The sequence below is a fragment of the Equus asinus genome, chromosome 8 (assembly GCF_041296235.1).
Source record: "Equus asinus isolate D_3611 breed Donkey chromosome 8, EquAss-T2T_v2, whole genome shotgun sequence".
In the NCBI taxonomy this organism is placed as follows: domain Eukaryota; kingdom Metazoa; phylum Chordata; class Mammalia; order Perissodactyla; family Equidae; genus Equus; species Equus asinus.
Window position 1 is genome coordinate 51,957,403 of NC_091797.1, and position 15,426 is coordinate 51,972,828.

Consider the following 15,426-nt stretch of genomic DNA (forward strand, 5'->3'; position numbering starts at 1 on the left):
CCTTCAACAGAGAGGATCTCTTTATTTTACAGTGAACATGAAAAATAATGCCAAAGCTCTACACTTCTCTATTTCTTTGGTCTCATTCCATGGAACAGTTGATAAGGATATATTAATGAAATGTGTTACAAATAACACTTGCTAAAATTAAAGCAAAATTAGATTCTCGAGCCAAAATTTTGTAACCATTTATCCTTTGTTCTCCTACTTACATAAGTCTCACACCATCTCCCTCACCGTCTTCTACCACTTACCTTGAATAGTCTTCCCTGGCCATTGTCAGAGTTAGAATATCCAGTTTATCAACCAACTGGATACGGCTGTATTCATATATTTTCAAACCTAATCTCAAATTACTAAACCATACTTCGGCTAATTCTTTCTACCAAAATAGAGTATGATATCTTGTTTTTAGAAGAACCAAATGTGTCACTCTATTTATATTTATGACCAAGAATCTGGTCATCAGCTTATTCAAGCCATGTTAACTTACTGAGTTGATATTGCTGGAATGTCTTTAAATAGCACCAAGACAACAGACTCATGTCACTCTCTAAGAACTAAAAGGGGGTGCATTTCAATTAAACAAATATTTTAAAAGTATTTACTATGTGTCAGGCACTGTGCCAAGTACTGGGAGAGAATAATAAACAGCATGAACATGGTCTCCACCCATATGAAGCTTATAGTCTGGGAAAGATATGTATATATAAGAGCTAGATATGTGTATAAGATAAATAGATACATGTGTCCAGTGTATGTAAAAACTTAAGGCAAAATGAAAATTTGTTTTTAAGATTCAGCATTTTAGTATTTCCAAAATAAAACCAATAGTTATTTTCAGACACATCTCCTGTTCATCCTAAGTGTACCTTATCTGGTTGCAATTATCAGCCCATTGTGTGCAGAGACAGCAATCCTCACCAACTATTCCATATGTGCCCCACATTGCCTAGATTCTTTGCAGTTAGGTGGGGTCATATGACTGATGTGGCCACTGGCCAATGAGCAGAATCATAGAAGAGTGGGTATGCGTTCTCATCCTGCTCTCTTCCCCTACCACAGTGAACACCAAGGACTTGTGTTGAGATGGTAGATCTACAAGACCAAAGTAACCAAGAATAATGAGTAAATCACATGAATGGAGGGCCTGGGGAGTTGCCTGAACTGATGGAGAGCGTTATAGAGCAAGCAATAAACTTTTGCTGTTGAACTGCTATTAAAAAGCTTTTGTTGAAATAACCTGTCATATCTTAACACACTGTATCATCACATTAAACAAAAAGTTTTGAATCTTCATGATAGAGTCTACTTTGGTTTGCATTCATTCATCAAATATTTATTGACTAACTACTATGTGTCAGGCACTGCTTTAGGTGCTGAGAATACCGTAATGAACAAGACAAAGTCCTTCCAGCTACAAGGAGCTTATGTTTTAGTGGGGAAGACAGACAATAAACCAATTTTTCAGGTAGTGATAAATACAACAGAGAAAGAAAGACCTTGCTTCTTGATCCTGCCCCATTTTCACCCTCTCACCCCTCTCATTTCCTTTCTTTCCTCCTTACTTAACTCAGATTCTGTGCTCCACCATTATATTCATTGTCCTGCCCGTATCCTCAATTCACCCTTCTCTTTCCTTCATACTTGCCTGGCGAAATCCTAACCTGGTTAAATGCCAGTCTTTGCCATCTTCACACCTACTCCCAGGGAGCTGAATATGGCTGGAGAAAATAATGCTGACTGGTCTCACTTTGACTTCATGGCCACTTCCTAAACGCCCACTACATTTGCCAACCCCCATCCAGCGTCTGTACCCATTTCCTCTGTCTTTCCTCATGTTACTGTGTAGAAACTGTTCATTGTCCTAACGAAGGACAACTCCTCCCCTTGTACACTAGATTCCATCTCCTTTCATGTCCTGTAGTAGACATGGAGATGTGCCACCCAGAAGCCCAGCTGCAGAGCCCACAGTGAGCACACAGCCTCCATCTGTCATCTCCCTCAGGATCTGCCACAGCTCTGGAGTCACTTCACCTTAGGTCACGCCCTTCCTGGGGCAGCCTGCATGCAGTGACTGAGCAAGGGGTATAAAAGCCCAGGCAGGCAGGACACTCTGAAGAGCAGTACTCACTCCAGAGCTCCCCTCAGAGTTGGCTGAGGCTTTGTCAGATCTGCTTCAAAGTTTGACCTCTTCCTTTGACCAATCTTGGTTCCTCCTCCTTCCTTTCATAGGTATTGATCCCTAATAAACATATGGTACCCCAAATTCTGCTTTAGCATGTGCTTACAGAGAACCCAGCTTGACATACCTACTTTAGGTCAGCTCCAACCATTGTCCCTTCTCTCTCTTTTATCATCAATTTTCCCCACTCAACTGATTCATTCCATCATCATATAAACATACAGTAATACCTCCCTTCTTAAAAACCAAACTCCCTTTGCACTACTACTCCATTTCTCTGCTCCCCTGAATAGCGAAATTCCTGGAAAGAGTGTCTGAATCCGTTCTTTGCCTGCCTGTCTCTCTAGATCCCCACTCCTGGTACCTTCACACTCACCACCCCACAGACGCAGATCATCAGTGTCGCTGATAACTCATCATTGTTATATCCAGTGGTCAATTCTCAGTTCTCATCTCACCTGATCTTTTAGCAACTTCTAAGCCAGCTGATCACGGTCTCCCTCTTAGACACTTCTTGATCTTTTGGTTTCTGAGACACAACTTTCGCTTGATTGTCCTCCCACTTCACTGGCTACAGCTGCTCTTTCTCATCTTCTTTGCGGGTTCCACTTCCTCTCCTGAACCTCTAAACACTGAAGAGCTGCAGGGTATAATCTTGACCCTCTCCTCATCTCTACCAATATTCACTGTTAGTCATCTCATCCAGTCTCAGGGCTTTAAATACATGTTGACAACTGCTAAATTTATATCTTGAGCTAAAGCTTCTTCCTCTGAATGCCAGGCTCTCATATCCAACTGCTTATTCTGAATCTCCATTTAGATACCAACAGGAAGCTCAGACCTAACCTGTCCAGAACAAAACAACTGATCCCCTTCCCAATACCCCTTCCTTGCCCCCACCCAAAAAAGCCCTGCCCCCCACTAACCCCAGATGTCTTTCTCATCTCAGTAAATAACTGCTCCGTCCTGATTATTGAACCAAAAAACCCAAAGTCATCATTGACTTCTGTCTCTTATACCCCACATCCAATACCTTAGACAATTCTTTAGAATATATCCAGTCTGTCTCCACTGCTCTCATTTAGTTCAGATCTCTTGTCAAATGTCATCTTATTAACAAGATCTTCCTTAATGATCACAAATATGTAAAATAAAATCCCATCCACCCTAAGGATACTTCCTATCTCCTTTAACCTGCTTTACTTTTATCACTATTTGTCATACAAAATATTCACTTGTTTATTTATTAATTGCCTCAACTAGAACGTAAGCCTGAAGATGGCAGAGACTTAGTCCTGCTCTCTAGCTCCTAGTGCCAGGCAGGGTAGGTGCTCAATAAGTACTTTTGAATGAATGAATGAAAAAGAAGGGAAAGGGAATAGTGATGGTAGTGGGGGAGAAACACTTGAGCAGAGAAGCAATGATGCGAAGGTGCAAATCATTTGATGATTCTGTGAGAAGAGCAGAAAAAAATAAGTGGAAAGCCCAAAGGTAGGAATGAGCTTGGCTTTCTGGAGGAACATCAAAGGCCTGTGTCACTGAAACAGCCAACGCTGTCAGAGATGAGATCAGAAATGGTCAGCAACTGGATTACATAGGACCTTGCAAACCATAAGTATTTTGAATTTTATTCCAAGTATGATGGGGAGCCACCAAAGTGTTTTAAGCAAGAGAGGAACCAATCTGATAATTTTTTTAAAAAAGATCACCTTGGCTCGTGTGTGACTAGTAGGGGATGGGGTGGCAATGTGGACGCCAGCGGACTAGTGAGAGGCTATGTTGAAATCCAAGCAAAAAAGAGTGAACAGGAGTTGAGTGACATCAGTAGAGTGGGAAATGGTATAAAACTTGAGGGTAGAGATGACAAGATTTGCTTACGTTTTGGATAAAGGCATAAAAGGAAAAGAGAGGATTCAAAGAAAATGTCCAATTTTCACCCTGCAACCTGGAGTCCATTCAGGCATACTTAACTGATCACATTTCCATTGACTCCCTTGAGTAAAAGCATCCTTTGGGCAGGTAGTGGTTGAGGACTTGGGAGAAAATTAAGGAAATCACATACAGAAAGAGGCAGCATATGAGGGGGGATAATAGTGCGTTGAGTTTCTAAAATGTTGAGCTTCAAAGGTATCCGCGGAGCTGGCCTAGAACTCGGCTAGAAGGGTCTGGACTGAGCAATACCGTATTTCCCCTATTATAACACACACAAACACACATTTCCCCCCTACATTTACACATCAGGAAATCTATTTATGTCTCTGGTGACGTGAACCTTCAACGCGGTAGGGTCTTTTTCCTTACGGTGCACCTTACAAGCGATGAGGTCCTCAGATGCAGCAGATTCAGGAGTCATGCCCCGCACGGTCTCCGGCACCTAAATGAGTCTGTTCATTTAGTAATTCCCCCCGAGCTGGGTGAAATACTGTAGATAGCGACTTCGTGCTTTGTAAACTTCTTTCCACCTCCCGCCGCCCCCTCCCGGGCCACTGACTGCTCCTCCTCTTTTCCGGGAACGAAGCGGGGAGACAATACACACGCAGGCCCGCTAGCGTTCTTCCGCTCCTCGCCGGCAGGCCGGCCTCCGCCCGCTCCTGCCCGCCGCCCGGGACGCGGCCAGCCGGCTCTTGCCCGCCGAGCGCCGACGGGACGCCAGACGCGGCCCCGAGCGGGCCGGGAGCGCGCGGCCCCTCCGCCCGCGGCCCGGGCGGCCCCGCCCCGCCTCCCCCACCCCGCGCGCGCCAACTCCCAGCCCGCGGCCCTGATTGGCTGCCGCATTCCCGCTTTCCTTCCCGAACCGCCATTTTGAAAATCTTGTTGATTCTGGGGAGCAGAGAGCGCAGCGCGAGCGGCAGGCCAGAGAGCGGCCCGCGCGCCTTCCCGCCGCCGCCTCCCGGAGCCTGCTTGTGCCGTCGCGCGCCAGGCCCGCGGCGGCCGGGACCCGCGGTGAGGGCCGCGCCGGGGGAGGGCAGGCCGAGAGGGCGCCGCGGGCCCGCCCGCACCGCCGCGGCCATTTGGACGGCGGCCTGGGGCGGGGGAGGGGACGCGGGGCGGCCGGCGGCTCGGCCGGGCGGGGGCGGCGCGAGGCAGGCGGTGGGAGGGGCGGCGCGGCGGCCGCGCTTTCCCGCCTCGGGAATGCCCTGCCGGCTGGCTGGCGGGCGGGCGGGCGGAGCGGGAGGGAAGCCGCCCCGGGGGAGGGAGCTCCGCTGTCCCGGCTGCGGGAGGCGGCAACTTTGAGGCCAGGGTTCTCGCGGCCCCCGGCTGCCTGGGGCCAGCAAAGCTCGGCTGAGTGGCGGTGGCCGCCCCGTTCCTCCTGCCCGAGGCGAGGGGACCGAGACGTTTGGCCTCCTTCCCGCCCGCAGGTCGACAGCATGTCCTCCACCGGCCCTGCTGCGGAGGGAGAGGGCACTCCCGCCCAGCCCGCGTCGGAGAAGGAACCCGAAATGCCCGGTCCGACGGAGGAGAGTGAGGAGGACGACGAGGAGGAGGAGGAGGAGGAAGAGGAGGAAGAAAAAGGTGGGGAGGAAGTCGTGTCCCTAGAGATGGGTTTCACAGAGAACAGTTTTCTTGCTCTTTTTTGCGCTTAGAGACGGTAAATCCGAGTGTTTTTCAGCAAGGATGTTTGCGAAATTTTTCAGGTTGTGTGTTGAGCAATAGCGGAGAATTAACTTTGTGAATTCGAATTTTTAGAAAATGCTTGTCAGCGTTGTTCTTAGGTGTCTCGGAGCGCAGTTGACTTCTCGCCAGCGGTGTACGTTCGTCACATCTCATTTGACAGGAAGTTTGTAAGTTTCAGACCTGCTTTATAAAACTTAGCCTTTGACGTTACTAAAGCAACGTTTGGTTTTAATCTTCGGCTAACTTAAGTACACATCTTTTGTCTTTTGAAGTTATTGTCAGGTTTTTAACGCAAGCACACGGGAGACTTCAGTTATTCATGCTAGTCCTGGAAATAGGTTAGTAGTTGTAAGGTATCGGGCGGACTTCAGCGGAGGTTCTTTTCAGAGGCTTAGGGGAGTTACTCTCACGGGGAAACACCAGTGAAAGCTCTCGCTACTTGTGAAAGTCGTTAAATAGGAAGGCAGTGAATTCTGAAAGTTGAATATGAGCTCACAGCTGTCTCGGTTTTGGACTTGAGGGAGAGCGGTGTTAACCATTGTTTGCCTGGCGGCGTGAGACAGGCCGTCACGGAATTAAGGGGAATTAAGGAATGGCCCTGCGTCAGTTCCTTCAAGATGCCTGGGGAGGTCTCTCCTTGAGGTATGCCAGCTTCCTAGGATGTTTCCAACCACTTAGAACTCCGTCTCACAGATTTTAGCGTTCTTTGATGATTTTAGTCCAATCTAGGTTTACTTAATATATGGCTACAACTGAGCCAAACTTGGGAAGAGGCTTGAAGTTTTTTTTCCAGGTCTGTCAGTTTCTTTTATACCTAAACCAGTGCATGGTCAGCATTTTCTAGATACAATCTGGGTTGAGGTTCCATGGGATGCCTTTGGTTTGTTTAAAGTGGTAGGTGCTGTAAAAAGGGAGCAGGCCTACGTTTAAGCACAGAAATGCCTAGAAAAAAATAAAAATTATTCATGATACAATAACTGAAAATTGACTGCAGTATCTCACTACTGGTCCAAGACTTTCTCAGCACTTTTTCCTCCAGTTTTTTGTTTTTTAGTCTTTTTTAAGATGCAGTTTGCATACCACAGAAGTGATGAATTCCTTCATGTTAGGAAAAAATTATAGAAGTCATGTAACAATACTATAAATGGCCAGTACAGTAATGCTTGGGGGACTGGTAGTTCAAACTGTGATTTTTTTTTAAACATGAAAATTTTAAAAAATTATCCCCAAGCAGTTCTATGTTCTAAAATATTATTGTTTCCTTCATTTGAGGTGTTTGTGGAACAACTAAAATTCTGAATGTTTTTATCTGACTTAGCCCTGAAAATTTAACTCTGCTACTGAGGCATCATAGAAACAAGGCAATGAAGTCTGTGCCAAATAAGGGATGGAATTGACTTAACTTGGCTGTGGTTTTGGCAGGGGTGGGGAAGGGAGATGCCTAGTAAAAGATGACTCCGAGGTTTCTGCCTTTGGCAGTTGGGTGGATAATATTACTGTTTTCAGAAAAATAGAATTTAGGAAGGTGAGGGAGTTTATAAGATGATTGTGACTTCTGTTTTGGATACATTAAATTAGGTGCCTGTAGGATGAGAAGTGGAGCTGTCCAGTTGATGGCCTTGTTAGTTGGTCTGCAGCTCAGGAGAAAGCTCTGGCCTGAAGATAAATCAGGAAAGTCTTTGGCTTATAGATGGTAATCAGAGGCAAGCAAATGATTTAAATCACTCGTGGGAAAGGAAGTGGGGCGATAACAGTTAACAGGTGTTGCTTTAGAGTGCTCTCTTCATTCCATACATCATTGCCAGAAATATGCCTGCTGAATCCCTTTCTCCTTACTCATTCTTTCTGTGAAAATCCTTACATCTCCAAAGCTTACCTGTCTTTCAAAGCCAGCTGCAGTGTTTTGATCCTGTTTTCCCTAATCTAAAAATAAATAATTACTCTTTCCTCAACTCAGAACTTTTGTTTGTATCCTCCTTAAGGTGTTTTATCACCTATTTTGAATTATAATATTTGTATCTCATCGCCCCCAGTAGGCATGATCTCTTTCAAGACATATTCAGTGTCTTAAGCATCTGTTCATCCCCCCCTTAGTATTTAGTGCAGCTTTGCACAAAACCTTCAGTTGAATGAATGGGAGGACCTCCAACAATAAATAATGTCCTTTTATCTGACTTTATCTCAGCCAGTAAGTAAATGGTGTTAGATAAATCAAGCTTAATGTTTTAAGTTTTACAGTATATGTTATATATTTTCTAGGACTTTTTTATTTTTAAAGCAGTCTGGACTAAACAGAATTTAATGTTTTTAGAATGATTTATCGCTATTGTTATGAACATCGTGTCTTAAACTACAAAGTAATGCCTTCCCAGTTGATTGCAGTAAATGTAAACTTGTAGAATTTTATCCTATCCATAGTAACTCCGGGCTGCTCTGCCTTACGTAGGGTCCTCATTTTTGTTTCTTTCGTCAGGTTACTAAATTATTGCTTTCCTCTATATATCGTTTGAAGTTCTTATAATCTTAATCTAAACTTGCTATTTTCTGATGTAAACTGTGAATACCAATTAATACAATTATGTCTAATCAAAGAGTAGGCTTGTGAGGGCCTTGGTGATTTTTCACAAATAGAGTGACTGGACTTCTTCCATAGCAATAATTGTAGTTGGATAAAAGTTTGCTTGCTTTCTGGTTTTTTTTTTTTTTTTTTTAAACTGGATCCTCTGTGAGGTTACCCGGTAAGTAAAATGTTACTCTCCAAAAAAGTTTTGGTGATGCTATTAGTTTATCAAGTATTTTCATCTCCATTATGTCATTTGCATCTCAGAATCATGGTCAGAAGAAGAGTAAGGTATTAGGTTTCTGCAGTTTTTTGTGTATGTTTATCCAGTAGGGTTAATGCCTTCTTTAAGCTTTTTGTTATTTAAGAAGTATTAAATTAATTTCTAGAAAAGAGTCTCATCGTGGAAGGCAAGAGGGAAAAGAAGAAAGTAGAGAGGTTGACAATGCAAGTCTCTTCCTTACAGAGAGAGCCATTTACAATTGCACAGGGTAAGTTTATTCTATATTCCTTTCATTTTGTGAAAATGCTTAGTTTTTTAGTGTTTACGAAGTAGTAATATACTAGTATAATTTTATTTAATTTGCCTTATTAGAACAAAAGTTATATATAAATTATGCTGTAAGAATAATTCTGATTAAATTAACTTTGTAGATGTGTTAGTGCATAATGGGTATTTAACTTACTATGGTGTTTTTTTTCTAGGAAAGGGACAGAAACTTTGTGAAATTGAAAGGATACATTTTTTCTTGAGTAAGAAGAAAACGGATGAACTTAGAAATCTACATAAACTGCTTTACAACAGACCAGGCACAGTAAGATGTTTTTTATACCTTTAACCTAGTAGCATATTTATATATTAAAATACTTCACAAGAAAAACCATAATTTTAGTCCTAGAAAGGACTTTAGCCATCAACTGGTTCAATTTCCGTACCATACCAAGTGAGCAAACTGAGGCACGTACTTGTTAAATGGCTTATCGCAAGACATAGAGCTGGATATTTGCAATTAGAGCTCTTTCTACTAAAGTTGTTTTATGCCAAACTGAAATTTCAAATTGTGAAATCCAAATTATGATGCTTTTAGTGATCTTTAAATGTATTAGAGGATATTTATTTTTGGGATGTTTCTAGCCATTCAGAATAAATGATGCAGTATACAGGCATGTGTCACTTAATGAGAGGGATATGTTCTGAGAAATGCGTTGTCAGGTGATTTCATCGTTGTGAAAACATCATAGAGTGTACTTACACAACCCTAGATGGTATAGCCTCCTACACACCTAGGCTGTATAGTACTAATCTTATGGGACCACCGTTGTATATGCAGTCTCTCAGTCACTCATTGACTGAAACATCGTTAGGCAATGCATGACTGAAATTATCTCATTTGAACAGATATCTCATGAATTAGGTGGTAATTCTTTGAGAATGGATTTGTTAGAATAGATCAGTGTCTTATTTATTGAATTATTATACCATACACACAACTTCAATGTTCTGTATAATTGAGGAAACCTTGCTTTGGATTGTGCGTGGGCAAAGTAAAGTTTGATGTTGTTAGAATGTCTGAAGCATGGTTATAATTTATTTTCATGCCTGTTATCTCATTTGATCCTCACAGCAGTCTAATTTCCACAAGTCTCATTATTGCTAAGTGATACTAACTTTTGGAGGTGCTCTGTTCTTTTCAAAGAATAAAATCCCTGAGTTTCTGATCTGGACAATAGGAAATATTACTATTAACTTGTGTTACTTAGGGAAAGGGTGTCTTTTTAAGTAGTAACTTTCCACATCCCCTGGTACTGTCTGAGAACATTTAGTTGTGTTTTCAGAATTACCAGTAAAAATTCCCAGGTGGGAATTTGTTGAAATTATTATTTTCAGAGAATTAAGTTTGTAAGCCTTTTATAATGTTAATATTTTAGTAACAAATATAGTTTTCAGTTGTGAATAAGAAATATTGAATAAACCAATGTTGTAACTTGGAAACAGATATGACTATAAAGATGTTGTTGGCTTTGAATTTTTTCTTATGTATATTACTGCGTAATAAATAGCTGTAATAAGAGAAATATTTTCAGGTGTCCTCATTAAAGAAGAATGTGGGTCAGTTCAGTGGATTTCCATTTGAAAAAGGAAGTATCCAATATAAGAAGAAGGAAGAAATGTTGAAAAAGTAAGTTATTTTTATGAATAATGTTTTGATCAATGTGCTTTAAATTTACTTTTAAGCATTTAAATATGCCCACACATATTTTCAATAGACTGCTAATTCTTTCATTAAATGCCAAGATCTGACTTATCTTCATAACTGTTGACTTGGGATGTTCATTACTTTCCAATAAATAGTGACTGTCAAGATTATTGAACTCAAAACATTTCTATTTTTAGAAGAATGATACACACAGGTAAATTGTTCACACAGTCCAAAATTCAGATCTAAAGGTAATATAGTGAAATCTCTCTCATTCCTGTCCCCTGTTAGCTACTTTATTCCCCCTCTTTTAGGTACTATTTAAACTATTTTGAAGGTAATCAGTTTGATAGAAACAGTGTCCTTCACTGTAACGCAAGCAAGATGATAGAGTCTTAGAGCTTTTGTTTATTAAATCCCCTGGAGTTAAAGAACTCTAAATAGAAAAGATGATTACCTATTCCTTTTTTTTTTTTTTCCCCACCTTTTTTAAAGTTTTTTTTTTTTGTTATTATTTTTTTCTTTTTTCCCTTTTCTACCCAAAGCACCCTGGTACATAGTTGTATATTCTTCATTGTGGGTGCTTCTAGTTGTGGCATGTGGGACGCTGCCTCACTGTGGTTTGATGAGCAGTGCCATGTCCGAGCCCAGGATTCGAACCAATGAAACACTGGGCCGCCTGCAGCAGAGCACATGAACTAAACCACTCGCCCACGGGGCCAGCTCCTCTTTTTTTTTTTTTTTTTGAGGAAGACTAGCCCTGAGCTAACTGCTGCCAGTCCTCTTTTTGCTGAAGAAACCTGGCTCTGAGCTAACATCCGTGCCCATCTTCCTCTGCTTTACATGTGGGATGCCTACCACAGCATGGCGTGCCAAGCGATGCCATGTCCACACCCAGGATCCAAATTGGCGAACCCGGGGCGCCAGAAAGTGGAACGTGCGAACTTAACTGCTGTGCCACTGGGCTGGCCCCTACCTATTCCTTTGTTGAAACATTATCATAGTGGTAATGCTGAGGGAAAAATATAATGTTTAATCACCAGCCAGAATTATTATCAAGTCTGTGAATTTTATAGTATTGAAAACTTTACATTATTTTCTAGTGGATAACTTAGTTTATTCTTTTACTACCTTTAAAACTTAATTGATAAATGGTGTCTTCAATTTATTAATAATCATACCTGGTTATATTTTGTACAGTAGTCAAGATTGTTAGGAGTATTTCTAAGATTCGGAAATATTGGCTGCTTTTTTAATGTCTGTAGCTGAGCCAGTTTGGTTAGCTGTTGCCTTTGTATTGTGGCTAACGCTTATAAACTTTTCTATGTAATAACCTTGGTTTCTTCCATTTTGTTTCAGATTTAGGAATGCCATGTTAAAGAGCATCTGTGAGGTTCTTGATTTGGAGAGATCAGGTGTAAATAGTGAGCTGGTGAAGAGGATCTTGAATTTTTTAATGCATCCAAAGCCTTCTGGCAAAGTGAGGACCAATTTTTACTATTTCAGTAACAAATCAGTTATTTATAGCCTCTCCCTACTTTCTGTTTTTTGAGGAACAAATTTAGTTAGCAGTATTACTGTCAACATTCAGGAATATCTTGTACATTCAAAGAATATGCCTTCTGTTGACATATCTGCAACAATTGCATGATAGAAATAACACAGAAGGCATATGATATGTTCTCCTTTATGAGATATCAAGAATATAAGATTAAGAAAAGTAATTATTAATTAAGTTAATGTCAGTTGGGACTGAAATACAAAGTATCCAGGATTGTATATCTAGAAGGCACTAGAAGAACAGAAACAGGTTGAGTTAAGGAAGAGGTGTATTGGGCTGGCAGAGAGGGATGTACAACCTATAATCAGGTCAGGAAAGACGAGATGGGGTATATTAGAACCAGATGTTTTCTAGATACTGGAATAAGGCTGTGAAAAAGTAACATGAAAAAGGCTGACTCTTACACATTTTTTGGGTTGGGTTTCTAGGATCCTCAGCAGAGCTCTGGATCTGGACAGGGAAGTAAAATGGACTTGGAGTTTCCCCTGCTCTTCCTAAAATCTAGATTAGGTTTTCCCTAATTGTTTAACAGTTAACAAGTGACATCACTGACGAAAATGTCTATTGAAGTGTTATTTACATGACCTTGCATTTTCAGTTTGTTTTAAGTCTATCAGGAAATATTTTCATATTCTTCCTCATTTTGATAAGAAATGTGGCGAGATCTAGAAGGCCTAGGAGTTCAGAGGAACACCATCAGTGAGGGGAGAGGGCATTAAGATTCGAAACCAGAAAATAGCTCTGGGGCTTGGTTTTTGCCTGCTCTTGGTCCTGCATACTGTTAGCTGGACAAGGACAGATAAAGGATATTTTTGTCATGCAGCTACAAATGGGGATTTTTTTTTTCCTTGGTGTTTCTAATTGGCTTATTTAAAGATAAGAGATTATCTTTCTATTTTTCTAAATGTTTATTGTGGCTATACCTCTACCTTTTTAGAATTTTCATGTGACAAGTTGAACACTGTTTCCCCAGAAGCAGTTACTAAGTTGCCTAAGTTATGAGGGATATGTTTATATTCATCTTTTCCTCAGTGATTTTTAAATGTGTTGGTTTCAGGATCCCGTTATCGTCTTAAAAATTAAGGAGGACCCCAAGAGCTTTTGTTTATGTGGGTTATTTTTATATTTTAAATTATTCTAAATTAAAACTAAAAAACTTCTAAAATAACAGTAAGGCCACTACATGTTAACAAAAGTAATATTTTGTGTGAAAATTAACTGTACTTGTAAAAACTTGGAAGAATGGCATTGTTTTATGTTTTCATAAATGTGTTCATATCTGATTTAAGAGAAGACAGCTCTTTTCTCATTTGCTTCTGTATTTCAGTCTTTCACAATGTATTGTTTTGCTTAAAGTATGTGAAGAAAGTCCAGCCTCACACAGATATGTAGTTAGAAAAGGAGAATATTTTAGAAGTTCTTCAGATAATTGTGCATATTCTCCTTTGATACATCACCAAGACTCTGTAGTGGTAGTTTCTTAAAAGTAGGTTGTAATGTGGTATCTGAAACCATGTTAATGAACTTGGACCTTTTACTTATGCGTGAGTTAGTAATATGCATTCACCGTTTGGAAATATTGGCGCCCTGAATTACGCAGATCTTCCGAATGTTGTCATATTTCATTAAACACTATCAAATCACATTCAAGGGCTGGCCCTGTGGCCTCGGGGTTGTTTGGCGTGCTTTGCTTTGGCAGCCCAGGTTGGTTCCTGGGCATAGACCTACACCTCTTTGTGGGCCATGCTGTGATGGGGTCCCATGTAGAAAACAGAGGAAGATTGGCACAGATGTTAGCTCAGGGCAGATCTTCCTCAAGCAAAAAGAAGAAGATTAACAATAGATGATGGCTTACAGCGAATTTTCGTCAGCAAAAAAAAAGTTTAAACGTCATAATCATTAATATATATAACCACCATCACATCAGAAAAATCTGTAGTTTTGGGGAGGCTGTCAAATTCATTAGTAGTGGATGAATTTTCCAGAATTCTAATTTTCACTTGAAATTTTGAAATTTATCCTTGGCAATAAATACTGTCAGTTTTCCTTGAAGTGGCAGGCTCACATTGTTCCATTTTGAGAACACGTTTCCTTGATAGCTAAGGCTAAATAACCATAGTTTCTAAATTATTCTTCTAAAAGTTGTATTCCATGAAAAAAGTAGCTAGCTTAGTTTACAACTCAATTGTGCAAGGGCTTGAGAAAACCAGTGAACTTCAATATGTAGCCAAAGTACTCTATGCGTACCTCCCATTTTGTTACACAGATATTATAAAGACATGTGCTCAAAGGTTGAGTTACTATGATTAGTATTTGCTGCTTCATCGAGGACTTTCTTGAGTGGAACATCTCCCTGCCCCCCCCCCCCCACAAGTGTTTGTGAGAAATGACGACTACTGCCAGCACAGTTTGCTGCCTCTGCCTTGAGTAATACTAAGGTACCAGCAGTTTTACCCACCTTTGCTTTTGTACAGTCAGTACAAATGGCAACACAGTGAAAAGAGCAAATAAATAATGTCTTGGTATTATGTAAATAGTTTTGACCTTGTGGGCTTCTGAAAAGGTCTCAGGAAACCCCACTGTTTTCTTCTTTCTTATGGAATCTAACTCTTAGATCCATTTTTCACTTCTGATTCTGTGATGATTGCCCTTAATGGTATCAATCTCAAGCTATTTTCTATACTATCATATGCATCTATCATTTAAGAAAAACACTGTTAACTCATTACTACTAATTTTTTCTCCTCTATAATAACCTTAAAACTACTGAATTTAACATTGTTTTACTATCTTTTTTTTTTTTTTAAGATTTTATTTTTTCCTCCCCAAAACCCCCCAGTACACAGTTGTATATATTTTGGTTGTGGGTCCTTCTGTTTGTTGTATGTGGGATGCCATCTCAGCGTGGCCTGATGAACAGTGCCATGTCCGCACCCGGGATTTGAACCGGCAATACCCTGGGCTGCCAAGCAGACTGCGCAAACTTAACCACTCAGCCACAGGGCCGGCCCACTATCCTTTTGTATTTCTACCTTCTAACTTTATTTGTTAATCAGATTTCGTTTCCCAAAAGAGATTATGCTGTTGACACTGGATTCTGATTAAGAGACTCAGCTATTTTTAGAACCAATATAGGAAAGCTCCAAAAATATTTATATTTTATTACTTTTTTTAATTAAAAGCTCTTCATTTATTTTTGGAAAATGCCTTTTCTTGATTAGTTACTTGAATGATTTAACATCCTTTCACTCTTCTGTATAGATTTATCCAGCACCCGTTCCAGTCCTCATATTACTAATTCCATACA

The 15,426-nt window shown here is 40.7% G+C and overlaps 2 protein-coding genes across 8 annotated transcripts in view; one reads left to right on the forward strand and one right to left on the reverse strand.

Moving 5' to 3' along the window:
• Nucleotides 1–2,879, reverse strand: part of RNF144B (ring finger protein 144B) — a 306,085-nt gene extending 303,206 nt beyond the window's left edge. For 6 of the 7 annotated variants that reach the window (XM_070515596.1, XM_070515588.1, XM_070515584.1 and 3 more), the window contains exon 1: nucleotides 2,644–2,879. The gene's annotated coding sequence lies outside the window, so the exon portion shown is untranslated. The remainder of the gene's footprint in view (nucleotides 1–2,643) is intronic. The other variant, XM_070515591.1, reaches the window with a different exon arrangement.
• Nucleotides 2,880–4,765: 1,886 nt separating this feature from the next.
• Nucleotides 4,766–15,426, forward strand: part of DEK (DEK proto-oncogene) — a 30,377-nt gene continuing 19,716 nt past the window's right edge. The window contains exons 1-6 of the mRNA XM_044773178.2: nucleotides 4,766–5,128; nucleotides 5,545–5,698; nucleotides 8,750–8,851; nucleotides 9,066–9,175; nucleotides 10,446–10,540; nucleotides 11,918–12,038. Coding sequence (XP_044629113.1) covers nucleotides 5,554–5,698; nucleotides 8,750–8,851; nucleotides 9,066–9,175; nucleotides 10,446–10,540; nucleotides 11,918–12,038 — 573 coding nt within the window. The 5' untranslated portion in view covers nucleotides 4,766–5,128; nucleotides 5,545–5,553. The remainder of the gene's footprint in view (nucleotides 5,129–5,544; nucleotides 5,699–8,749; nucleotides 8,852–9,065; nucleotides 9,176–10,445; nucleotides 10,541–11,917; nucleotides 12,039–15,426) is intronic.